The sequence below is a fragment of the Grampus griseus genome (genome assembly GCF_964374135.1).
Source record: "Grampus griseus genome assembly, chromosome: 1".
In the NCBI taxonomy this organism is placed as follows: Eukaryota; Metazoa; Chordata; class Mammalia; order Artiodactyla; family Delphinidae; genus Grampus; species Grampus griseus.
Genome location: NC_139017.1, coordinates 157,140,582 through 157,166,369, shown reverse-complemented (window position 1 = coordinate 157,166,369; position 25,788 = coordinate 157,140,582). Strand labels below are relative to the sequence as shown.

Here is a 25,788-nt window from a genome sequence, read left to right as displayed (position 1 = left end):
TCTGCTTAGGCTGCTCCCTGATGCCGTCTCTCCATCCGGCACAGGCCTGCTTGCCCACCGTCACTCAGTGTAAACGTTCTTCGTTCTAACGTTCTCCTTGACCGATTTCCTCCACTCCCACTTGACACGCCTCCCAACTCATCCCGGAGACACACAGGGTTGGTCACGTCATCACCTTCACACAGGCCCCTCACCGAGCCCACAGATACGGCAGATTACAGCCACGGAACATTACAGTCGGCGCTCCATGCTAGAATGTGAGCTCTTACCGGCAGGCACCTCCTCCTACTCATCTCTGCCCCCCACCCCGCACCCCGTTCCTGAACCCAAGCCTCTCCTTGAACTGCCCGGTCTCTCCTGGTGGCGGCAGGTGAGGTCTCTCACACCCTTGCTTTCCTTGCTACTCCAGGCAGGCGTGGAACTTCCAAGGACCTTACCTGGCAGAGAGCGGATGAATTCGTAGACATCTTCCACATTCCATTTGGTGGGCTCGCTTGGCAGGAAGTGGTGCCCCATGCCCACCAGGTCCCGCATGTGCACGTCAGGGAGCTCCAGGTCCCGCTGGCCTTGTCGCCGGCGGGAGGTGGATGAGCTGGCTGAGATGGGTGACAGGGGCTCCTCGTAGCTTGAGTTGTCGGAGCAACGGCTGGAGTCTTCCTGGCTGTGTGTTAGCTGCAGTGCGGCAGCAACTGAGAGGGGTACAGTGCCTGCTGGCTGGGAGCACAGAGAAACGGTTTTCTTCAGGATGGGGGCATAAAGCACCTCTAACAGAGCGCTGGGCAAAGGCAGGTATATTCTCCCTTTTCTATGTGGTCTGCTACTATGTATCTGAATTCGAGATCAAAAAGCATCTTTTGCCACGTCCCCTCTCTGATCCTAAGCAGAGTCAGTGCCAGTACTGGAGCATGTACCACACTATGCTGCAATGATCTGATTCTACGTCTATTCTTTCTTCTAGATGTGGGGTTTTTAACCAGGGCTCTATGGGTTTAGGGGGATGGTCTGTAAACCACCTGAAATAGCATGTAAATTTTCTTGTGTGTGTCTATATTGGACTGTAGCTTTCATCAGATTCTTAAAGAGGTTTATGGCCAAAACAATAACAATAAACAGCAAAATACACATAAGGTCTGAAGCATCATACTAGGCTCTGAGTTCCTGGAGCACAACTTAAGAGATTTAGTGCCTAACAGCTCCTGACGTACAGCCAGTGCTAAAACATACTTAATGAACAAACACCCACGTTCCTGGTAGAGACCTTCAAGGACTCAGTGCTCTGATGTTCAGAGAGGCAACAAGGAGGGGAAGTAAAGGGTGTCGGCTGCCTCTCACCTAGCCCTCCTCGGAAGGCAGGTGCTACCTGGGACAGCCTGTCTCTTCAGGCAGGGGAGCCCCGGAAGTCAAGGATGGAGGCAAACTGGAAGAAAGGGGTGAAGTCGGGGCAAGGTCACGGAGGAGGGAAAGTTGAAGCACCCATGGGTCTACATGAAGGGACTTATGAAGGGACACGGGGAGACGGCTTGACCTGACAGATCATGAGAGATGAGAACGTGACGCATCACTGATGCCAGCAGCGGAAAAGGACGGCGGGCGTCCCGGGTCGTGTCAGGAAGGGAAGTTGGTGGGGACCCGAGAGCACGAGCTGCAGGCTCCGCCAGCCTCTCACCTGCTTCTTGGTATCCTTGGTAAGTGTTGGCAGACTGGCTTTGCTGGCCCGACGGCGGTTGTGGGTTGCGGCTCCCGCCTTCTGCAGCTTGCTCCGGTCCGAGTGGAAAAGGCCCACTCGTTTGGTGCATCCCACATTGTACCTGCCAGAGCCGGGGAACAAGGGCGGTCAGGGCAGTCGCAGGGCGAATGGCCCAGGAGGAGAAGAGCAGCCAAGATACTTGGCAAAAGCTGCGTCTGCCTCCTCGTCCCAGTCCTAAGTCCATCACTCAGTACTAGCTGTGTGGATCTGGGCAAGTCACTTAGCCCCTCAGTTTCCTTATCTAGCGCTGGGGAGGAGACCACTCACTTTCTGTAACCGGTCTGGCAATAACATAAGCTAACGTGTGCAAAGTGCCTGGCACAACTCGGATCATGGTAAGAACTCAGGGCTGCCACATTCCACTCCACGTATCACCGGGGCCGGGAAACTAGTGTCCTCCGTCCTGACAGAGAACAGCTTGGCAGAGTTGGCAGAGGTGCGGGAGGGCCTCCAGCGCAGCCTGTGGGGAGGGAGGGCTGCGGACAGCCCTACTCCAGCTGGTGTGCAGGGCGTCTCTGCCTGGGGCCTAGAGAGCTCCTCTCTTCTGGGGGCTCAGGCCTCTTCCCTCTCGGCACAAGGATCACTCTGGGCTTAGAGTCAGCAAGTCTAGATCCCCAGCTCGAAGGCTTTAGGCGCAATTACTTCTCCTTGTGCCTCAGTTTCCTAACATGTATAAAGGGCACGATAGCAATACCTGCCCCACAGTATTACTTTGAAGATCAGATGACATGATGCATATTAACACCCAGCACAGAGACTCACACACAGCCGGTCCACAGTAAACAACGCTGGTGTTTACTGTGATCATCTGTCTTCTAAGCTGCGCAAACGCTCGCAAAGGAAACGTCTGTAGCCAGCGCAGTGGCTCTGGGCAAAGCTTCCGGTGGAGGCTTCGGTAAGCCCTGCCCAGGCAGGTCACGGAAATAAGGAGCTGGGTACCAAGGCGCAATCCCAAGAAAAGGGAAGGGGCTGAGGCTCTCACCTTTTTGCACAAGCCATGGAGCAGAAGCGCTTGGAACGCTTGAACTTGTAGGCAAAGTCCACCCGGCCACAGAGCTCACACTTGAGTTTAAGGGGAGTACCCTCCTCTTTGGATTCTGAAAAGCATGAAAATCGGTAAGCGCGGACAAGGAGTAGTCCCCACAGGACTGCCCACAGCCCCACCCCGGGCCACTTTGCTCTGTCCTGCCTGCAGCAGCGGCTTGGAGAGTGCCAAACTGCTTTGTCGCTATTTTTGGAAGGGCTGTGGTTTCACCCCTGGAAAGTATCCGAAGGTGTCCAAAGATGGCCCCTGGACACCCGGCAGTTTCTGCTTCTAAGGACTATGAGACAAAGCACGGGTGGGGAAGAACCAGCGCCCCTCTTTATGACCCTGGAAGAGAGCAGGCGCTCACAGGGAAAGCTTCAATGCTGTCACCACTGATCTGGAACTACCCCGCCCTTCCCTTGAGGTGTCCAGTTGGCTGCCGGCCTGGGTAACAGAGCCCAGGAGTTCTGCAGCCTACGTGGGCGTCCCGTCCCGCCTCCACTTAGTCGGTGGCTCGTGCGGCAAGTGCAGCCCTCGCTGGCCCCCGTCCCGAGTGCAGGCTCCCGAGGCGGTAGAGGAAGGGCACGAGCCACCTGGGGCTGCTCCTGCAGGCCTACAACTGGCGAGTGACTCACACGGGCAAAGCCGCTCTTGGAATCCTGGGGCTGGCAGGAGTGGGGCTGGAGACAGGCAGCGCACACTCAGTTCCCCAGGGGCAGGAACTGCCGTCCGTTTTCTAGGGACAGGGCTGAGCGGGCACAGGACAGGGCAGTCTGGTCAGCTGACATGTTCACACGCTCCCCGGCTCAGAGCCCCTCCGTGGATACTGGGAAAGGACCTCCCAGCCTTGCTGAGTCCTGTTCAGCCCCGCCAGAAGCCCCGGCATCCAGGGTCTGAGACGCTACCTTGCAGATAGGGCTCCTCCATCTCTGAGTCAGTGGTGGTGGTATGGTCCTGCTGCGGAAGTTTCTCAGGCAAGAACCCCTGTGCATACTTCTTCTTGAGATTCCCCACCAGCAGGGATGAGCGTCCCACCTAGGGGACAAGGCAACGTGGAGGCCATGAGGGTCAGGTGGGCATGCTTCCTTGCCATCCAGCCTCATCAAAATTACATGTATAAAGCACCCAGGCATAGATGCCCGCCCCTGTATCACCATCCAGGTACACCCTGCTCAAGGCCTGTTTTGCTGTTTAGCTCAAGAGGCAAGATGCCGATGACCACCAAAGCACAGGGATGGAAATGGCTTCAACCCAGGACCAATGGATGGCTTAGGAGGTCAGGAGAATATCTACTTTTCCAAGCGTCTAGGGGACAGAGATGGAGGCAGGGATCAGGTTTCCCGCAGCACCAGGACAAGGGCCGGGCCCCAGCACTCACGCGTCACGGGGCAGGAACACAGCTGAGGCTGTGTGTGACTGTATGTGTGACACACAGACCCAGCCGCCATTCCTGGATGCCTTACTGTTCTCTCCCTTACCACTGCCCTACCCGAGCCAGAGGGACAGGCAGCCACGGAGGAGAAGAGGAAAACGCGGACACTGGGCCACACCGGAAAGCAAAGGCCCTCGGTGGTGCCAGGATCCCAGACTAGCTGATTCACTCTTTGGTGCACTCCCTTTGTTGCCTTTTGTGCAGGCAGCCTGGTTGCCAGATCTCCTGGGCGATGCTGGAGCTGCTGTCCAATCAGCATCAATCCTGTGAGATCAGCTGGGTTCTGGAGCTTCTCTAGGGGGCCAAAGGGAGGACCTAGTCTAATGAGGGAAGGTATGTGACAGGGCTAGAGCTACTTATAGCTAAGGTGCCCCAGGCCTTGACCGACCTCCAGAGGGAAAGAGGACAAGAACCTGTCTTGGCATTTTTGTCTTTTGGCATTTTAGAAGGGCAGTCCACCCATCTCAGTTCATCAAGCCCAGAGGCTTCGGCTGACTATTCACACCACTCGTGGATCCAAAGAATGTGCAAAAGATAGATGGCCTCCCATGAAGATGTTGTGTCTCTAACAGCCAGTTAAGTTTATCACGAGAGAGGCTGGAGTGCACCTGGCGCTGGGCTCCTCCCACCTAGAGAGCAGGCCACCTGTCTCACCAATTCACACTGTGCACTGCTGGCTCTGGGTGCTGTTCTAATGAGCCATGTTCTTGATTCTTCTGTGTTTCCCCTTGGTCTTATGCTTTAATTGGAGACACTTGATGAAGTGCCCCTTTCTGGAGTGCCCCTCATTCACTCCCCTTTCAAGGCTCTGTCCCCAGAAAAGAAGCTTCAGGCTGTAACTCTGTTCGCTTGTCTTCCATTCAGATAGATCTTGAGAATTCTCTTCTACACAGCTTCCTTTTGCTCTCTAACCAGCCAACGTGTTGCCATTTGGGGGTTGTGGCATTCAAACCCGAATGCCAAAGTCCATCACCCTGCAGCACCAAATACCCCAATGTGAACCCCTTCTAACCAAGGGGTTCGCACTTCACCAGGCAGGGACACGGCTGAGTCTGTGTGGCAACTTCCAACCAAGGGGTCTTGCCAATTATTCTTAATCACTGACCCCTTCTGGACCTTAGGAAGACACTCAATCCTAGAAAGCAAATGGCTCTGATATTCCTTTGGGGGAAAATTAGCAAGGAAAGAGCAAATTTTTCACATTTTCAGAAATTTTACACGGAAATGTAAAGCTATTCTAATACACATCCAAAGTATACTTATTAAAAAAAAAAAAAAAGAGGGGAAAAGAAGTAGTCCGTACCGGGAAAGGCTCCGCCCCCTCCTGGATCACAAACCCTTCGATAACATGCGTCAGGATTTGGGGTTTCACAATGGCCTGTGGTGGTTTATTCTCACCATTCTGGGGGGCAGTGCCGGTGATGCTGGAGGCAGAGTTTCCGTTCCCTGAGGTCATGCCGGGGCTGCTGAGGTCGGTCAGTGCATGAACAATGCCCTGCCCTGTCTCTGTACAAGGGAAAGCAGGAAAACACAAGCGGGGGGCGGGGGTCAGAACCAGGTCTAGGCCAGTAGCAGAGCAGGGACTCAACACTGCCCGACGATGCAAACCAAGCAGTCCCCTCCCCCAGTGACCCATTCAAAAGTGGTACAGTCTCAGTGGACCCACCACCAAGTGAGACTACAGTGTGTTCTGCAACAATGCAGCTCATCCGGCAGCAGTGTTTTCTTAATTTCCCAACTGTGCTTAGTCCAACCAGGTTACACAGGCAAGAATTCTGCCTCTGAGGAGTTAAGACCTTGGTCAATATTGATCTGGACAAACAAGTTAACATTCTGCTCAAGGGAGAAAATGTATTCAAGGTGACATCTAAAACCAAGATGAAAAGCTGAACTAGGTATAGGGCTTGGGGCATGAGGGGGTTTGGGGCAGAGAGGAAATGAACCTTCTATGAGGTTCCTCAGGAAAGGGTTAGATTTTAAACGTGCTGTGAAATGTCAAAGTACTGAACCCCACGTGAACATTTTAACACAGATCCGCCTCATCGGAGACTGGTTATTTGGGATCACTGCATTAAGACATGCGTGTATTCTGTTTCTCCACCGAGGAAGCCCCTAAGCAGAGCTGAGGTTTTCTATGCTGTTACTGCAGGTCTCCTGCCCCAATCAAGCCTCTTGTCCAGTTCTCAGCTCCACATCCAATCTGATTCTCGGCCAACCACAGACTCCTTCCCTCCAAGGAGAGCCTTGCTTAAGATTTCCTCTCCACGGGGCTGCCAGCCTTTCTCTGAAGAGCCTGACAGAGCTCCAGTAAGTATGATGAGGTGCCTTTACAGAACCACACCACAAGGGACCCCCTTTCCTCCACTCCAAACAGTACCTCTCCTGAGTTGCTTCACTGTTTTAGAAGCAACTTTCCTCTCTTCACTTTTTTAACTCTTTCCCCACCCCCCCTTCCCAGGGCCATTCTCTACCACCGCCAACTGTGTGAAGCTGAGGTTGCCTTTAACCTGGAACTTCCTAAAAAAGAAAAAAAAGAAAGAAGAAAAGAAAGAAAAAGCCATTTCTTTATTGCAACAAGCCTACTGACAGTAAGCATAACCCAGTGTGAATGTACGTATTATACACTTTAAAAAGAATTTCAGTATATTTATTAGCTAAGTAATTTTTGCACAAAATTTATATGAAGATGCTCTTATTTCATGTTAAAGATCTAAAAATCCCACCACAGAACAGGAATTCACGATGCCTAATTATGTGGCATGGAGAAATCAAAATAAACTCATTTTAGAAAAGGTTTATAACCGGCTCATTTTCTTACTAGTAGTCCTAATGTGCAGTAAACGGGGATAAATCTTTTTTGTTAAAAAAAACAGTTGGCCATGACACATGTCTTCAGTACTCAGACCTCTGTAATTCAACTATAATAAATTTCAGAGCTTAGCAGGAGTTACCTAAGAGATGTGATTAATGAGATTTTTTAAAAATTAATTTTTTGGGAGACAGTCATACCAGCAAGTTAGAAAAATTCGTTTACGTGTTTATAGTCCTTTGAAAAAAATTGTTTGACATTTTTGACCTTTCTATAGGGATGGAAAATTTCTCCGTTAGAATCAGTCTTTCTAAAATTGTAAAGGTGTTTGGGAACTAGAAAAAAAAAATCTTTCCTTAACAATCCATGAATAACTAGGAGGACTGAGTTAATTATACAATCAATCAAATTAAGTTTCTTTGCTTTTAAATTTTAAATATTTCAGTCTATATTTACATAATTACATTTTTGCTTGTATATTTTAAAGTATTTTAAATATGCAAAGAAACAATCTATTTTATTTAAAATAATGAATAAATGTTAAAATAGAAAGCTTACTATGTAAGTTAAAATCCTATTTTTAGATGATGGCTATTCCCCTCTGATTAGAGCCTAGTAAAATATTCCCTGGCTTCGCTAATGAGCTACTGTACAGATTATAGAGTCACAAGATTAGAAAGTCTGGTTCAACCCCTTACCAATGCTTGACCCTTCCCTATAATAGCCCCACCCAGTGATTTTCTGGCATTTGTTTGAATACCTCTAATGACAAAGGAACTCACTACCTCTGAAGTAGTCTGTTCCCAACTTGGGCAGTTCAATTAATAAGTTCTTCCTTATAATGAGCCAAAAATCTATCTTCTGTTAATTTCTGTCCACTTACCCTGGTTCTATTTCTTAGACCACACATAACAAGGCTAATCTTATTTGTATAATGGGCAAAAACACAGGCTTAGACCTGGCTTAGAGACTGGTCTCTATCACTCAAGTGGATTAGGGACAAGTCCTCTTCTGTCTCTGACCCTTGGTTTCTCCAGCTATAAAATACAGACAATAATAAGACCTACCCTTTAGTGCTGCTACAAGGACTAAGTGAGAAAATGAATAGCAATGAAGTGCTAGCACACTGGGAAACACTCAAGAAATGCTCTTGGTGTCATGAAGGACGTCACTTATGAGCCCAGTTTACGTTCTCTCCTCCAGGCCACACTCCCTCTGCTCCTTTGACGACTTCTTATATAAAAGGTTGCAAATTCATCATCACCCTAGGTCTTCTTTGCCAGCATCTTTTAAAGTCAGGTACTCCGTCAATAGTAACATAATATATCAAGTGTATTGATCCAAGAGATCCTGTTGGTAAGAGTTTTGTTTTGTTTCTTTCAAACACAATCTCGTTCCTCGCTGAGAGCACAGATGGAGGGCAATGAGTGACTGCCTTGTTTTAGTTTATCATACTTCTATGGAATTAATCCATTCTCCTCTGAATTCTGGGATCCTGCCCACCTCCCTCTTTTCACTGATATTTATCACCAAACAGCTGCTGATACCCTGTCTCCTTTTATGGGATCTCTCCAACCTTGTTCGACTCTTCTCCTTACCCCCTCTACCCCCTTCCCTCCTGTCTCTCAGATCTGTGCCTACTAACGTACACTGCAAGACGAGGCGGGGGCTCCTGAGGTCAGAGTCCTTCCTCGTGCCAAATACAGGAGCCAACAGAGACATTCACGAGCTCAGAGGCTACAGAGCCAATACTTAACTCTGGGAGGAAAAAGACTTTTTGGGAATCTAAGTTTTTAAAAAAGGATCTTATTAAGCAAGAGAACAAACTAATAAACCCCTTCACCACAACATTATAAGCTATCACTCTCCACTATACCTCTGGGCCAGGTTACAGGAGACACAGAATCCAAGGGACGGAAGGGAGAGCGTTTTACGACTGTACAAAGGTTTGCAGCTATTTCGCTTTGCAGTCATCTTGTAGGCAGTACCTTATCATGTGCTTTAGTCACAGAGGAGTCTGGGCTATTTCTGGAATGACCATATACAATCTCACCCCCTGCCAAGCTCAGCACACTGAGATTAATTTAATCTGCTTCCCGTTCTCCCAGACTGCTTTGCAGCCTGCTTAAGGGAAAGCCGCTTAAACTTGCAGAAACCTGCCCTGTTGGCCCTGAGGCCAGATGGAAGACAGAGACAAAGAAATTCTCTATCTTTGGAATTCTTCCTTACTCAATTCCCTTGACCAGTCCCGAGGCTGTAAGTGCTGCCGGGTTTCCCACAGGTCTCAAATGCCTTCATACAGAGTTAGCTACCTGGAACTGAAAGGTGGAGGCCAGGACACCCTGAGTAGGAGAGGCTGCAGGAAGGAAATAAAGCCAAGCTTCAGTGGCGGTGGTGGAAGGGGGAAGTAGAATCTAGCCTTCAATTGAAGCTGACCACAAAGGGCTAAGTATTTGGATCAGAATGAACAAAACAATGTGTTCTGGGGGAGTTGTTACATAACATAGGCCTCAACCTTGTAGGTCGCTTCTCAATCTGGTCTCACAGGCGCTGGCAGAAACAGCCCTTATAGGGACTGGATTAAAATAGGAAGGACCCCCCCAGTGGCCCAGTTTGTGAAATTATCTGCTACAGGGCCGGTCTCCTCTGCTAGGCAAAGCAGGTGCCGTTAGGTGGGGGCTGTCTCGGTCTCATCTGTATCTTCAGGGCTAACCCAGCGTCCAATATATAATAGCCATTTAACGGCTGCTGAGCTGGAGCACGGGGAACCCGTGGGCTCCGTCTTCACTCTTGACAGCGTACAGATCTCCTTACTCTTCCCACAGCAACCGGTCACCAGCTGAGACTGGCACATCACTTTCTGAGGTGATAATGACGAGAGGGAGCAGCCGGGCTGGTGCCTGCCTACGGGGGTGGCACTTCTGGGTACCTGGCTATAAAGAAGAATGAGAGCTATTCCTTAGCCCAGTTCTTCCTGTTTGAGTGAGGATTTCCTCAGCAGAAGGGAGATACAGCATTAAATTGGCCCCAAAGGCTGCAGCTCTGGGTTCCCTGGTCCCTTTGAAACACTGATGCTGGCTCCAGGCATTTGGAAAGGCATGATGACCTCTAGAGGCAGAGGCCCGAGACGCCTATAAAAACGGCCCCACCCCCGGGGCCAGGAGGTAGGTGCCCAGAGAGGCCGAGCTTTCCTGCCCACTGAGGACAGAGGTCAGGCTGGCTCCAGCCACGCACCATCTGGGCCACTTCGGAACCAGTTATGGTGCTCTTTATAAGCACAGGTAAGGCAAAAATCGTCAGTTATGCTGAAATATCGTTCAGTACTAACATTTATTGTGGGTATTTCAGATGACCTGGCCACTCATTCTATTTGCCCCTAAAATAAGTCCCCTTGAAGACCTGACTTCAGAGGAAATGAAGGGCAAGCAGAGCCTCTCCCTCTACCCTTCAGCGTGGCCAGTAGCTATTTCCACTTTCTCCAGACCTGAGGAGAAAGGGGTATTTTAATTTACAAGACTTCTAACTACCCTTGCTTGGCAGCAGCAGGAGAAAGACAAAGCTAATGAAGTTAATACAGGATTCAAGGAAGCAGAATAGGTGATAACATGGATCATTTGCCTGCAACAAATTCTGCTCGACAAATGGCAAAACAAGGTCGCTTATACAACACAGAGCGTTCTCTCCAGGCCCCTGGCTCTGAAGTCCGGCTCACTGTGCCTGAGCTTAGCAGGCCAGTCACGTGGCCAGGAGGGGTGACAGCAGGATTCCTAAACAACTGCCTGCTCTAGAGAGACCCTGAGGGGAGCACCTGCAAAGTGACGCCCAGGGAAGCCACATCCCAGACAGGGAGCAGCTGACACAGACCAGATGCACCTGGTGCTAACAGAGCACGGCAAGCTGAGGGCTGAGCCCTCTGGAAAGGCTGTGGCCTCCCTTTACAATCTCATTAGTTATATTTGGGCCCCTAAAGAAATCAGTGCTGCTCTGAAAGTGAGGGAGGTAAGATATCTCATTAAGCACCAATTTGTTGAAAGAAAGAGAGACAGAGGGAAAGAGAGAGAGAGGGGAGGGGAGGGGAGGGGAGGGGGAGGGGGGGAGAGGGAGGGGGGAGAGAGGGAAGAGAAAGGCAAGGAGGAATGGCGGCTCTGTCCTGGGACCCTGACAGAGTATTCCATTAAAGAGATTCATTTGGTTAACAACCTGCTTTAAAATGCAAATATACACCTGTGGCCATTCACACCTGGCTGTGAATCACTTAGAGAAGCAGATAGCTTTCCTCCCAATTTAGGGATGAGGTTTGCTGGGCGGACTGGGGCATGAAGAGTGGACGTTTTGGATCAGGGGCACTAGATCACAGAGGACTGGAGTTAGAAGGGCCTTGGGTCTAACATCTTAATTTCCCAGAGGAGGAAAAGGGTGCATAGTTAAAAGTGTGCATTTTAGAATCAAGGCAAGAGTGGGTACCACCTAATTTGGAAGAGAGTACCTTCTAAAACAAGCACAAAAGAAGCCCGTAGAGAGCTGGGAAAATTGTAGGCCCCTTCCCACCCAGGGTCCCTCCTGAGAACCAGAAGGCTGGAGGTACCAATGCCAGATGCTTGGAGCATTTGCAATTCTGCCAAGGACCGAATTACTGTCAGACCCACGAAAAGCCCCTGGCTCCCAGACGCACAGCAGGCCGCGGCTGTCTCACACAGGTGCCCTCATCACCCTGCCCCTCGGAGCACTTCTGCTCTTAAGGGGCCTCTCCCGAGAGGGAAGAAAGGGCTGTGACAGGAGGATCCCTTTGGGGCGCTTTGCCGAGTCACAGGAGGGCAAGGCCCTGGCTCCATACCTGGTGCCTGCCAGGGAGGTGGCGGCCCAATGAAAGGGAAGCTGGGCCAGGTTGCCTCAGACGCGCCTCGGTGTCACTGCGGAGCGACCTTGTTGAGTCTGGGTTAAGAGGACTGGAGAGCAGACAGGCTTCCTGGATCCTAAGCATCTGGGTCTGGCAGGGGGGGCTCCTCCTCCTCCCTGGCGGCCATTACCATACAGCTGACTCTCAGGCTGTCTCTTAGGACACCAGCAGAGAGAGCGGGCCTTCTGACTCACCCACACTCCCCAGCTAAAGTGTACATAAGCTGAATTGTAAACAGCTGAACGTTTTCCAAGCTGCCACCCCCAGCTCTGGAGGAAAAAAATCAATGGAGCGACAGCCAGCCGCCCCCGCGTGGCTCGGATGGGAGCCAGGGGGGATTTCCAAACAGCTGCAGCACTGCTGCCCGGCCCAGGCTGAAGACCAGGTCCCACTCAGCAGCAGCACCTGCGCTGGTCAACGTGCGATGGCTCACTAGCCGCAGGGAGCCAGGGACAGAGTTCAAAAAAAGCTGTGCAGCCCTACGGTCTCCAGGGCTGCGGTCGAGGGCTCCCAGATATCCTAACATCACAGTTCTCTAGCAGACGCTGTGATTTCACAAGGCAAAAGGTCTGGAACCAACAGGAGAGGCTCTCCGCTAGAGACATCAGGATCACAGGAGACAAGAGGAAAAATGGCAGAGTGGAAAGGCCACCAGCACTGGGGCAGACCTGGGTTCATACTCTGGTTCCATCTTTGATTACCTGTGTAGCTAGCTTCAAGCACTTGGTACCTGCTCTGCACCTTAGTTTCTCCATCTATAAAAATGACAATCATGCTGCTTACCTTGCAGGGTTACAGGGAATGTTAGAGTTTATATATGTAAAATGCCTGGCACTGATTACATTTAGAAGCTGTGCTACCCAGCAGTTAAGACTGGGATCAGAAAGACCCTATGCTTAAATCCTAGTCTGTAATCCCAGGCAAGTTACTCTAGGCCTCAGTTTCCTCATCTGTAAAATGGGGTACTCATCTCTGTCCCACATGGCTGTGGTAAGGATTAAATAAGACACTGCAGTTACGACACAGTGGAAGAGGCCTGACATGGCTATTGGAGAGCTCCCATCACTGAGACTCGAGAGATTAGGAAACTGCCCCAGTCTCACGCACACTGAGCCTGGCCTCTGGCAGCCCCAGAGCAGAGCTGTTCTTTCACTGGTCCAAACTCAGGCATCATTCATGTTCCTCAGGTGCTCTGGCCTACTCAGTGTGCTGTCCTTGCACTCCTGAAGTAAGGCTTCGGGAAGAAATCTTACTTCCACTTTGACAATGACTGCAACACAAGGGAAATGCACCTGCCCTTTGGGGCAGACCACACGTCCCAATTCACCTTCAACAGTCGTTAACCCAAAGGACATGACAACCGCCAGATTCCCTCCCTTCCTATGCATTTCTTTCATAAAGAGTCCCAGGGTATTACACAAAAGAACCCCAGGAACCAGAAAAGAAAGAACTCAGGAACAAATAAAGAACCACTTTTCCTAGTGGTTCTTATAATGCCAGGAGGCGGTTTAGCCTGTGAAAAGAAATTACTTTAAAAGGCTGAAGAGAAAATCATGGAAGATGGATTTATAACAGTTAAAAAACCAACTAGAAATGTTTAGAAAATTCTCTTATTTACCAACTGCAGAAGCACTAATATTCTTAGAGAAATGGGAGAGGGAGGGAGGGAGGGCGGAAGGGAGGGAGGGGGAGAGAGAAAGAGAGAGAGAGAGAGAGAGAGAGAGAGAGAGAGAGAGAGAGAGGGAGCACGCGCAAGCGTGAGCGCACACGCACGTGCTAGAGAAAGCCAAACCTCAGTTGTCCTTGTCTATATAATGGGATAGATAATACTTACCTTGCAAATCAAACTTCTTGATCATTTCTGCCCCCCTTCCTTTAATAACCATTGTCTAAGTTTTCAATCACGCTACTTTGCTACCAATCAGCTGACAGAAGAGATTAATACTGATTACTGGAGGCCTGGAAATGTGGACTTAACCAATTTTTAAAAAAACGGTAGTTGATTCACATTAATTTTGTTTTAATTTACAGTGTCAGTTGCTTTGATTGTTTAAAAATGTCTTAATATAGCTGTGTGGATTTAGGCCACATATGGATGGTTTCAAATAGGCTAAAGATATCAGTAACTAGGGATAATTATACAGTATTTGAGACATAATAGCCATGCAACAAGAGCTTTAAAAATAACTCCCAGCAGTCATGAACTCTCATTTTCTTGCCAACGGTCTCAATATTCAGCATCAGGCCTGCTTCTCCTAATCTACTGGAGAAGAGTTGGTTATGACACGGCAGCTAACAGTCATCTTTTCTTAAGAGAAGCTATGACAAATTTCACTGCTAAGAAGAAAATCATCCAAGAAACAGGTTTTTGCTTTCAAGAGAGTCTAACAGCAAACGGGGACTCTCTTCAACATCTGGATTCATCTTAGAACACTGGAAATCCCTATTTAATAGCAATCATTTCTTTGGCAGATGTAGAAAGAATGTTCTCTTTTGGATTTAACTAAAAAAATCATTTGGAAATTTCAAGTATAGGAAAGCACATCCCTTTTCACTAACTATAAATAAATTTGGAAGGGGAAGGAAAAAGAACAAACCATTAAGTTTATTATGCTGGCCTAGATGGTCTTACAATGAATCACATAGCAACAATTTATTATTTAAATTATATGCTATGTTTCTTACTATATTTTATACCTTCAAAAACTAATCACTCTTAACTGTATAACTCGATTAACTATAAAAGAGCCCATCTCGGGACTTCCCTGGCGGCCCAGTGGTTGAGACGCGGAGCTTCCAATGCAGGGGGCGCATGTTCAATTCCTGGCTGGGGAACTAAGATCCCGCATGTCTTGGGGCGGGGCCGAAAAAAACCACAACCATTTCTTGACCATGGCAATTATATTCTACTTTTGTTATTGATGGGGGAAAAAAGCCCTGAATCTGTAAGACTGTTGTCTTGGATAAATAAATGGTTGACTATTTTCCTAACAATTCCAAAATGTCATATAGTTGAATTAAAGATGGTTTGTTTCAGAGTTTCTTTGCAAGCATCAAATCAGTGTTCTGATGTAGCTAAACTCAAATTGAAATTTTTAAATAAGTCAATGCTTAAAATGAAACCTGCATCTATTTGAATTGTGAATAAGTAATTCAAGTTATCTTGAACAGGCCTACTTTAAACATTTTAACAGAACACATACTCAGAGTCTTTTTAACTGGTGACTCACACTGTAGTTTAAAGCATGCCATAAAAACACTGAAAACATAAATCAGTATATGTTCATACCTCTACCTTGAGGGGTAGTCCCAGCTTTGATTTCCACCAGACAAGGTGCTAAGTCACTGCAGACAGTCATTTCTGTTACTGGTACAAAGGCCTCATGAGAGTAGATTGCATAAGGCAGCCAGTCCTCACCCTGCTTTTCCACGGGGGTGGAAAACACAAAAGAATCTCTACAACCACTTTTGTGAGATTCCTCCGGACCACAGAAAATCATCATCTTCATCTTCCAGTTGCAAAATGGCACAAAAGAAAGGGAATAAAAGAGAAACTATGCTTCTATGAAGGTGTCTCATTTCCCTACTCTCAACTCTAGTAGATGTATCTTTTCAGGAGAGAATCTTTTTCAGGATGGGACCAAATCTGTCTGGAGAGTAAACGGCACTGCACAGCTGGGAGAACTTTAATATAAACTTGGACTGACCGAGAGGAAGAAAAAACCCTCGGTGAGTGTCACACTAACACCGAGCAGCGTTACCAGAAAGGGAGCCACCATCCTACTCCCTAGTTTTTTCAACTTAAATTTTATGTTGGTTTACTGATCCATGCTAGCTCAAAGTGAAGGACTTTGATAGGAAGGGGGTGAACTTAATTCAGCAAATAGTTACCGAATGCCTAGTGTGAGGCCTAAAGCCCAAAGGAGGGCAGAGACTTAGAGGAAGCGTCTAAGGCAGTTGAGTCATCCTCTTCACACATTCACAAAGAGATAAAAAGACACTCAAAACCTCAGGTAAAGGTTCTTAATTCTGAGATAGCAGTCATTTTTTTCCCCCCTAAAACAAGAAAACCTAGGGAGGGGATGGCCTAAGTTAGAGCATGCAAGGCCAGAGGCAAGAACAGGTCAATTTTATAAAATCGTCTATCTATTCCTCTTTTTCTCTTTCCCACTGAAAGATCCAAGGGATCCAAAGTATCTGAGACAGGAAATGAGTAAGGCAGGAAAAAGGATGTGGTCTGAAAAAGAGTGGATCCTGGGGCTGAGCCAGAGCAAGGCAAAGGCACAGGGTCACAGATGGGGGAAGGGGCCTTGGTAGCAGGAAGAGAAGTCTCAGGGTCAATCAGCTTAGACTAGAAGGTCAGTGACAGAGGAGGTATGTCTGGAGAGGCAAGCATAACAACACCTTCCTAAAAGGTTATCCTCCATTGAAATGCAGAGGAACAATGGCTGAAGAGACCTACAGCCAGGAGAATCATTACTGGGACAGAAGGAAGAAGAGCTGGAGTTTCCTCCTTACTTTGAGGAAGTGGAAATAATATATGTTGAGTGCATCTGACAAAGGTAAATTCGAAAGTAAGCCAGGACCTGGAAGAGAAGTGGACAGGGCTGGGAGGTGAGTGCATGATAAAATACCAACATTCATTACGTACCTATGTGCCATCTATTAATAAAACAACAGCTTAAAAGGGGTGGGGGGGAGGAGAAGGCGATGAAAACAGGAGCTACCTCTCACAAAAATGCAGTTGGACAACTGAGAAAGCCAACTCAAGAACAACAGAAAAGTGGCAAGATTAACGCTGGAGAAAAAAGGCATCTCTTCTTCCCGATGTGTATGGACAAGCCTGGTAACAGATCTTGGGTGGGCTGAGAGGCAGAGCTCACGTGATAAGAGTGCCTGGAAAGGGCAGGTGCCACACGAGCACCACTACCCATCTGCTGGGCCCTCTGAAGAAGCCAGCCCTTGTGAAGGAGCCAAGCCAGAGGCTCTGGTTCCCGCCTTGCCAGGGCTGGAACTTAGGTAAAGAAACAGTGGGACACACTGCATCAGCTGATTCAAAAATGTGGCTATTTCGAGATATAGATCCAGATGTTGGGGGCTAAGTGAAAAAATCACTTTTACATTCTCCACAGTGCCTAGGATCATGCTTTACACGAGGCAGGAGCCTAATGAAGGTGTGTGAAATCTGAGCGGAACCAAAACTACTTAGCTGTGCAGGTATCTTAAGATCCAAGACAGAATCTCCTGCCCTGTAACCAACACAGTAAGTTTCTTTCTTTCTATTCTGGAGTCAACATGATATGAAGCCCTGCATCCCATGTGACCTCAACTTAAGCCCTAATCAATAGACGCTGCCACAGGTCTGAGGCCCTCTACCGGAATAAAAAATGGGGAGGGCAGCGGGGGCAGACATATAGGAGCAAGAAGGAATTTCCTTGCCTCATTAGCCTGCAATTTTCAGACTCATCTAGAAATCCTAGCAGTTCCAACATTTGGGTTGACTCGGGGGTGGGGGGGGGATGAAAAATCCCAGGTGAATGATAATTGGATTACCCAGTTATGCCCCAGAGCCAAATGGCTGGAAAAGGCCAGGACAGCAGGGCCTGATATGGTTAAAATGACATTATTTTCTAAACCAAAAATCGAGACACTTGGTTGATAGACAACGTGATAGAATATTTTAAATTGGGGTTGTCCTAGAAAAATTGGGGACATATGGTGGATTTAGGTCGGTAGCTTATTTCACAACAAGGGATCCTCTGGGTCCAATATGCTAATGGAAGGGGATTAAAGATCTAGGATGGGAGATATCTAAGGGGAGAGCTGTCACTAAGTTGATTAGCAGGAAAAAGAATAAAAGAACGTGTCTCTGTAGGCAGCATGGGAAGAAAGTCAACATTCTAGGTATGGAGCAGGAAGGAAAGGAAAGTTGATCAGAACTGAAAGTATGTCAGTGAAATGTGTTCAGGTCGAAAAGGCAGCCTTGCGGGAGGGATGGGGAGGACTGGGACGGCCGGGGTATCACTGGCACAAACTGGTATCCAACAATACAGGAGCTGGGGACTACGAGTTCACACTGTAGGTTCACCATTGGTTTGCAACTTGATCTTGGGCAAATTATTTCCCTCTCTCTGGACTTCAATTTAAATAAAGAATCTCACAAGTCCCGATTTTAATGTAAAGAATCAACAATACAATATGCCTTCATTTGGCACGGGAAGGAGAGAAAACGCTCTTCTAAAAATGGAAGAGAGGATAGACACAGAACAGCTTGTCCCTTTCCATCCAATTAAAAGCTTCGTGAGACTGAACTAGATTAAAAACAAAACTCTCCAGCTAAGCCGCAGGCCTCCAAGATAGGCAGTCCCCTACCCAGAGGGTACAGCGGATGCCAGCAGCCCTGTCCCTAAGCGGACCGTCCATCCCCGGTAAAGCGCCGCCCCGGAGGCCCGAGGCCGGGGTGGGGGTGTGCGGGGACACACGGAAGCGTCTGGCACGCCGAAGGTGACACAGCGGCTGCCGGGGAAGTGCGGGGCAGGCAGGGTCCCCGACGAGGGGGGAGGCGCAGGACACCTCCCCGGCGTCGGGAGGGCGAGAATCGCGAGCTGGCACGGCCTGGCAGCCGAGTAGGCCCGGACCGGGAGTGGCACCGGAGGGCGGTGCCCGGTGTCCAGTGGGACGAGAGCGGGCCGCGGTACCCCTCCTGGCGAGAACCCCTCCCCCGCCACGGGCACTGACCTGTCCAGGGCCCGGCTGGGCCTGGCCGGGCGGGGCCTACGCAACCCCTCGGCCGGGCGCCGCCTCGCGCGGGGTCCCGGGCCCGGGCGGGCCGCCTCCTCTCCGCCGCGAGCCTCCGAGCCGGGGCCCGGGGCTGCCGCGGCGCATCCGACCGTACCGGCCGGGCCGGCGTCCACAAAGGGCGGCGGGGGCGCGAGGCCGGGGCGGGGGTGCGGGCGGCGGCGGATTGCGCGCGCGCGGCAGGCGCTCGAGGGCTGCAGCCGCCGCGGAGACAATGCGGCGCGTCCCGGCAGGGCTCCCGCGGCCGCCTCCGCCGGGGGCGGGGCGAGGCGGGGGCGGGGCGAGGCGGGGGCGGGGCATGGGCGCGCGGGGCGGGGCCTCAGGGAGGCGGGGCGCCGGCGCGGAAGCCGGGCCGCGCGCTTCCTTTGTGCGGCCGCGCCGGCCCCGCCCCGCGCCCTCTGGAAGGCGCGGGGCGGGGCTGGCGGCCGGTTAGGTACGTAAGGGTTCTGTTTAAGGAGGCGGGCGCCGCGCCACGCCAATGTCCGCTCTCGCCCCGTCAAAAGTCCACCGTGCGGTGGTGGACTCCCGCCTGGCCAAGTCGGAGGCAGGAAGAATAACGACTAGCAGTAATTGAGTGTTGAATATGTGTCAAGCCGTACATGCACGCACTTCCTCTCAGTGTTCACAATAACCCCACAAGTAGTCGTTATCCTCCCCACTGGGAACTGAGGATCAGAGAAGTTAAGTAATGACCAAAGTGACCCAGTTACACCTCCATAAACGGGGCTAATGCCGTCTCTTTAGGTTTACTGTGCAGGCTGAGAGCATTTATACAAATTGCCTGCAGTGCCCGGCACACGGAGCCCAATAAATGTTACTTCTCTTCCTAAACCACGCTGGATTAAACTGAATTGTCGGGAAAGCACCTTCATTCAGTAGATATACTAGAGCTTGTGAGACTCACAAGTCTCACTGCACCCCCATCCCCCAGGCTTTATGCCGAATACTTGCCCCGAATTTCTCTCTCCATGCTTGACTTCTATTTCCAACATTTTCTCATATTCTTACCTTTCTTAGCATTCATATCCCCAGCCCTTTCCCCTCAGGCCTCATCCCTTTACCTTTGTTTCCACATTTTACATTTATTTTATATTCCCCGATCGTTTAGTCTGCTCCCTTTCTCTTTCCCTCGTTCCCCCCACCCCATTTTTCAAATTTTCAAAGCCTTCTTTCATTAATATGCACATTTCCTCCCCCTTTCCGCCTTTGCATTTCTTACACTTACATTTTGTTCTATGAATGCTCGGCCTCTCTGTCCCCCAAACATACCTACACTCCTGCCTCCCTTCCTTTACTTCACTAGTCCCTTCTCCCCAATGCCACATGTCCAGGTCCTACCTATCCTTCATGGTCTAGACCCAAGAACAGTGGCTGGCAAACTTTTTCTATAAAAGACCAGATAGTAAATATTTTAGACTTGGCAGGCCATGTGGTCTCTGTTGCAACTACTCAACTCTGCTGTTGCAGCAGGAAAGCAGCCACAGACGACACTACCTGAATGAATGTGGCTGTGTGCCAATAAAACTTTATTTATGGACACAGAAATTCGGATTTCGTATAATTTTCTTGTATCACAAAATATTCTTCTTTTTTTGAGTCTTAAAATTTTTTTTTAATGTAAAAACCATTATTAGCTTGTGGGCTGTACAGAAACTGGTGATGTGATGAATTTGGTCCTCGGGATGTAGTTTGCCAACCCTCGCTCTAGAACAATGCCACTTCCTCCCTGCAATCTATCCTGATAATCTCTACTTGGCAGTAACTTTTCTCTCTTACCTTTTAAAGCATTTACCCATAATCGTTCTATGCCATTTATCATATCTTAGTTTTTATCTTATTTTTATCTTATTTTATCTTATTTTTTTCCTGTGCACTTCTCATCTTTCCCAGAGGACTTTAAGCTCCTTGAAGGTAGGGTACAGACCTTATTTCTCTATGCATTTATTACCTTCCACCCCACAGTACTTTGCACAGAGCAGGCATTCAAACATATACAGAATGAATATTTAAATCTTGGGTGGTTGACAATTGTTTCCACTGTGCAAAACTTACTTTTCTCATGAGATAGAACCTCAGGAGCAAGATGCTTTGTTATATGTGTATCATCTAGATTAGATTTCAGAAAGAGATTTTTGAGAGCTTTCTAGACAAGATGAAGAAAGGGAGGCAAATGTCAGTTCATTCAGAGGTTGTTGGATAACAAATACTTGAACAAAGGCTGTTGATTATCACCAACCTGCAGACAGGGGATATGTCTTCAGTCAGGTCCTATTCAATATTTCGATCAGCAAATTGGTTAAAGACAAAGAAAACACGCTATATAATTTACGGATGGCAAAGTTAAGCAGAGGAGTTAGTATAATGAGTGACAAAATTCAGATATAAAACATTCCTGCCCCACCACTTATTCTTGCTGTGCCTCAGTTTTCTTATCTTTAAAATGGGCATGATAAAAGTTCCTGCTTCAGAGGGTTACTGTCAGGATTAAATGAGGAAATGCATGTAAAGCTGGTAGAGAGGACTCATTAAATGTTAGCTGTTAAGCATTACCATTTTCTGGCTAGCCTGGAACTGTGGGCTAAATTCACAAGATAACGTTTAACAGATATAATTAATCATGTTTTGGCTCACAATATAAATTGTACAAGTTTGAGATGGAAGAGACCTGAAGTGATAGCAATCCATGTAAAAAGAAACCACAAAAACAAAGACAGAAACAAAAACCAAACCCAACCCCTCTGGAATTCAGGTGACACAGTGCTCGGTGAACTAAGGGTATCATTCCCCTGGGTCAGGGGAGTTAACGTGGGGCCATAGGTGCAATGTCGTGCTGAAGGCAGGTACGGGAATTACCCCTGGAGCCAGAATCATGGTGCTGCCCTTTCATAGCTCTGTGAACTGGAGCCTCTTCAAGCTTTTGTTTCCTCCTCTAAATAATGGGGCCAATAATATTTATCTCTCAGGGTTATCATGAATGAGTAAAGGAAAACTTAGAGCAGAACTTGGCACATAGGTGTTCAACGAATTTTAGCTCCTCTCTACTATACCATGCAGATCTGTCCCTTGAAGGGCTTATAAAGCTAAGTCTAGGTGCCAACCTAGGGTGACTAGCGCCTTTTTGTATTTGGAATTAATGTGCTTCATTTTGGGGATCACATTTTAAGGGAATTAGTGGAGAGGTAGAATGTAGCTAGACAAGAATGATCAGCATGGTGGGAATGGGAGGTCTGGATGTGTGATAGGTAGAAAATGAAATAAATCTCAGATATTTAGCCTGGAGATTTTCTCTTTTTTTAATGGGGGAGAGGAAAGAGACATGATAACTGTCTATACACACTGTAGGAGATGGACAATCCACAAGACAGAATCACAGCTAGTGGTGGGAGTTCCACGAGAGCAGATTTTGGCTTAATTTGAAGAGCAACTTTCTGATAATTAGAGCAATCCTACAATGGAATGGGCTGCTTTTCAAAATGGTGAGCTCCTTATCATTGCAAGTTTGCCAAGAGAATGCTGACCTCCTTGCTGTCTTTTAATTTTTCTAATGTTTTTTTCTTCATATTCCTTTGCTTTCCTTTTCCTTGAGTCCACCCTCCATTCCTTATAGGACATTTATAACTACTTTGTCCCAAAGTACTTTTCTTCTCATTCCTCCTTCTTCTGTTTTCCAAACCCCTTTTCTCTTGGCTCTCCCCACCCCACTCCCAGCACACATTTAGTCCAATGATGGAACTGCCTCCCTGAGTTGTAGGCAGCCCATGGCCCAGAATGTCTCTGAGATCTGGGCCAAGATTGCTGTGCACACTGGCAGAGAAGGAAGGGAAAGCGAAGGGATCACTGTGGAGGCAGAGGTACTGCTGTGATTCTCTCGTCAGGGTAGAGGGGTCAGCAGAGTCTCCTAAAACCCAGGTCTAGGAGAAGCCCGCCTGTCCCTGAGCACTCACAGACAGAAGGTGGGGATCCCAGAGCTGAGCACCGTTCCTTCAAAGGTGCTTTCCGTGAGCTGAATCCCCTCCTAGTTCCCCCTAAGCATTTCCCTCATCTCTGCACTACGCAGCCACCTTGTCATATTGCCAAATTCAAGAACGCACTCTCATACCAAGCAGAGCAGAGGATTGAGACAACTGGATCCCTGGGGGAACTCTCAACCCGGCATACGGATATGCAGGTACATCTGACAGCAATGACAGGCAAGCCTCATCTAGAACTTTCAATTCTCCTTTTCTTTCTCCTTTATGCCTTCTGGGTCCCCTTTCTTTGTCCTTGCGTCATCTTCTCAATCCTCTCTCTGTTTCCACCTACCCAGCTTCTTTCTTGCTTCTTGGGGCTTGGAGTAGTTTCCCTCCCATTCTAATTGCCCAAGTGAGATGTGCCAGGGGGTGGCAAGGAAGACAATGCTCTCCCCTCCCCCGAGGGCCCCGCTACACTTCATACCATGAGCTGGGGACTGCTGGAAGTTCGGGCTCTTGGGTACAGGCAGGCCACCGGGCATGGCAGTGACGATGGCTTGCTGATGCGGTGGTGGGCCAGACCGAGTCTCAGGCCCACTCTTCTCTCTAGGTACCACTTCCTTCCAGTCATCGGGGGTGCACTGCTGGGGCTGTTAAAGGACAGGACAGAGATGATCTTCTCGTGAATTGCCTCTACATTCCTGGACACGTCCCCCGTTTCCATGGAGCTTGGGTAGAAGGCAAGGACATTAAGATTCAGCTAGCCCCAAATTAGGGAGAGGCCCCTTTTCTTTCTTGGACTACTCAGAGAGGACTTCGACACTCAGCCCACCCAGACACACATCCAAATGGGGGCCGCGGGATTGCCTGAGCCGTGTCCTCCCGCTTTGTTCCCTGGACCTCGGGCTCGGCTTACTCACCACTGGCGAAGCAGGTTGCAGTTGTAAGATGACAGCCGAGGCATGCTGGAACCTGTGTTGAGGGGTGTGAGACAGGCCCTCAGGGTATCCATTGTGAGGCTCGACATCTGGCATGGGAGGGTGGCACTGCTGAGTGCTGCCAGGCTTGTGCAGGTTGGCAGCGGGACACTGGAGAGGCAGGGTGGATGGGACTGGGCCTAGCGGCATGGCATGGGCTTCGGGGCCGGGCTGCAGGGCCAGGCTTGGAGGGACCGAGGCCAGCTGGGGGTGGGACGGGGCTTGGAGTGCTGGCCGTGATGCCTGGGGCGGCGGCGGCTGCTGTGATGCTTGCTGTTGCTGCTGCTGGATCCCAAACTGGGGCTGCAGGTGCTTTGAGGATGGCTGGGAGAGGAGCTGGTGTGGCTGCAGCTGAGCATAGGCTGAAGAGGGGGAGGCCAGGTTAGGTGGCATGCTCGGTCTCACCTTCTGCTGTGCCCCCTCCCACATCCACATAAAGAAGCCTTTCCAAACTCGGTGTTCTTGCTTTCATCTCTTTCCTCTTTCACCTAGAGCCTGGCTGGACCATTGCCATGGCCTGGCCTTCTCTCTCTGTTTTCTTGCTTTCTTCCTATGCCGAAATATTGGGCCCTTGGCTGTCCCTCAAAGGCCAATGCAAAGCTCACCTCCTCTGTGAAGCCTTCTTTGATCATTCCAGCGGCTGAGAGAAACACTGGATTCTGCAGTGTGCTATGTTCTCTCTCCTCCACGCCCTTCACTCACTTTTCTCTGGGCCTGCGACAGGTGCAGGCTCCCATCGCCCAGCCCAGCTCTGTAAGGCTGGATCTTATTCACCCTACTGCTGCTCAGTCTGGGCCCCTTCCAGGGAGTGCCAGTTGCACACACGGTCCTCAGGCTCTGTGGGGAGGCAGCCTGGGATGGACCACTGGTTCCTTCTGTTACCCAGTGGGGGACCTTGGGCTAGCTGCTTAACCTCTCTAGGCCTCAGCTGCCTTGTCTGAGAACCAGAAACAAAAATAGTTCTTGCCCAGAAAGTTGTAAGGATGAAAGAAGAAAAATGCTGTGCGACTAAAACGAGAAAAAAATGACATAATGTGCACAGCACAGTGCCTGGCCCACGGTCATCGTCAGTCATTTAATTCATATATTCAATCACATAAGTAAAATGATTATTTCAGCCTTGGCTTAGGTTCTGAGTATCCTGGGCTCACCTCTACCATAATGACGTGTCTCGCAATGGATTATAATTGTTTCTTGGCTGTCTTCCCTTCCAGATCGTGAACCCCTCATGATCAGAAATGATCACATATCTCTTTATCCAGAACCTTGCATGATGCCTAATATTAGATGGGGGCTAAATAAATAAACAAACAGGGCTTTCCTGGTGGCGCAGTGGTTGACAGTCCGCCTGCCGATGCAGGGGACACGGGTTCGTGCCCCGGTCCGGGAAGATCCCACATGCTACACAGAGCGTCTGGGCCTGTGAGCCATGGCCGCTGAGCCTGTGCATCCGGAGCCTGTGCTCCGCCACGGGAGAGGCCACAGCAGTGAGAGGCCCGCGTACCGCAAAAAAAAAAAAAAAAAAAAAAAAAAATTATAATAAATAAATAAATAAACATATTGTCCTGAACTGGAATTCATGTGTGTCATGCCTTATAGACAGAAGGGGCTCAGGAAATTCAGCTCAGAGACTGACTGTCCTCAAGCCGCTCACTCTCTGCCTAGTGGCATCCAGGCCCGCTTAGCATGAGGATTGCTCAGCTGAATCTGTCCTGCCTAAAAGCTGTCCTCTGCAGGGACTCCCACAGCTGGAGAGCCGGCAGAGAGATGTTGTGCCGTGCAAAAGCACAGAGGGCCACAGCTGGAAGCTCACAAATGGATTTTTACAACCAAAGGCTCCCAGCCAATGAGGGGAATGCAAATTCTGGGTCCTGAGCTGACACTTAAAAAGGATCCCGTGACACAGGTGCAAAGTAAGCAGATTTCAGAGTTAGGGGAGGTACCTTTTTTCTTGAATTCTGTCCATTTACAAGCAAGTTTCCAACTATCTCATCACAACCCAACACAGAGTTCCAAGCAGAATGCCAATAAGAATGGAAAGGAGAGGACAGAAATGAGGTGGTAAGGAGAAACAAAATGGTCCTTGGTGACTGACTGCTGTAGGCAGAGGAGGGAGTATGGTTGGCCCACGGGCTGTAACCTGGATGACAG

The 25,788-nt window shown here is 49.2% G+C and overlaps 1 protein-coding gene across 4 annotated transcripts in view; it reads right to left on the bottom strand.

Moving 5' to 3' along the window:
- PHC2 (polyhomeotic homolog 2) overlaps window positions 1–25,788 on the bottom strand; it is a 102,709-nt gene that overhangs the window by 4,148 nt on the left and 72,773 nt on the right. For 2 of the 4 annotated variants that reach the window (XM_082649256.1, XM_082649257.1), the window contains exons 8-14: window positions 23,581–23,999; window positions 23,145–23,310; window positions 5,510–5,712; window positions 3,680–3,809; window positions 2,730–2,844; window positions 1,667–1,808; window positions 438–714 (exon numbers count right to left, since the gene is read on the bottom strand). In XM_082649256.1, the coding sequence (XP_082505382.1) occupies window positions 438–714; window positions 1,667–1,808; window positions 2,730–2,844; window positions 3,680–3,809; window positions 5,510–5,712; window positions 23,145–23,310; window positions 23,581–23,999 (1,452 nt within the window). Of the gene's footprint in view, window positions 1–437; window positions 715–1,666; window positions 1,809–2,729; window positions 2,845–3,679; window positions 3,810–5,509; window positions 5,713–11,849; window positions 11,956–18,650; window positions 18,949–23,144; window positions 23,311–23,580; window positions 24,000–25,788 lie in introns of those variants that run through there. The other 2 variants (XM_082649259.1, XM_082649258.1) reach the window with 2 other exon arrangements.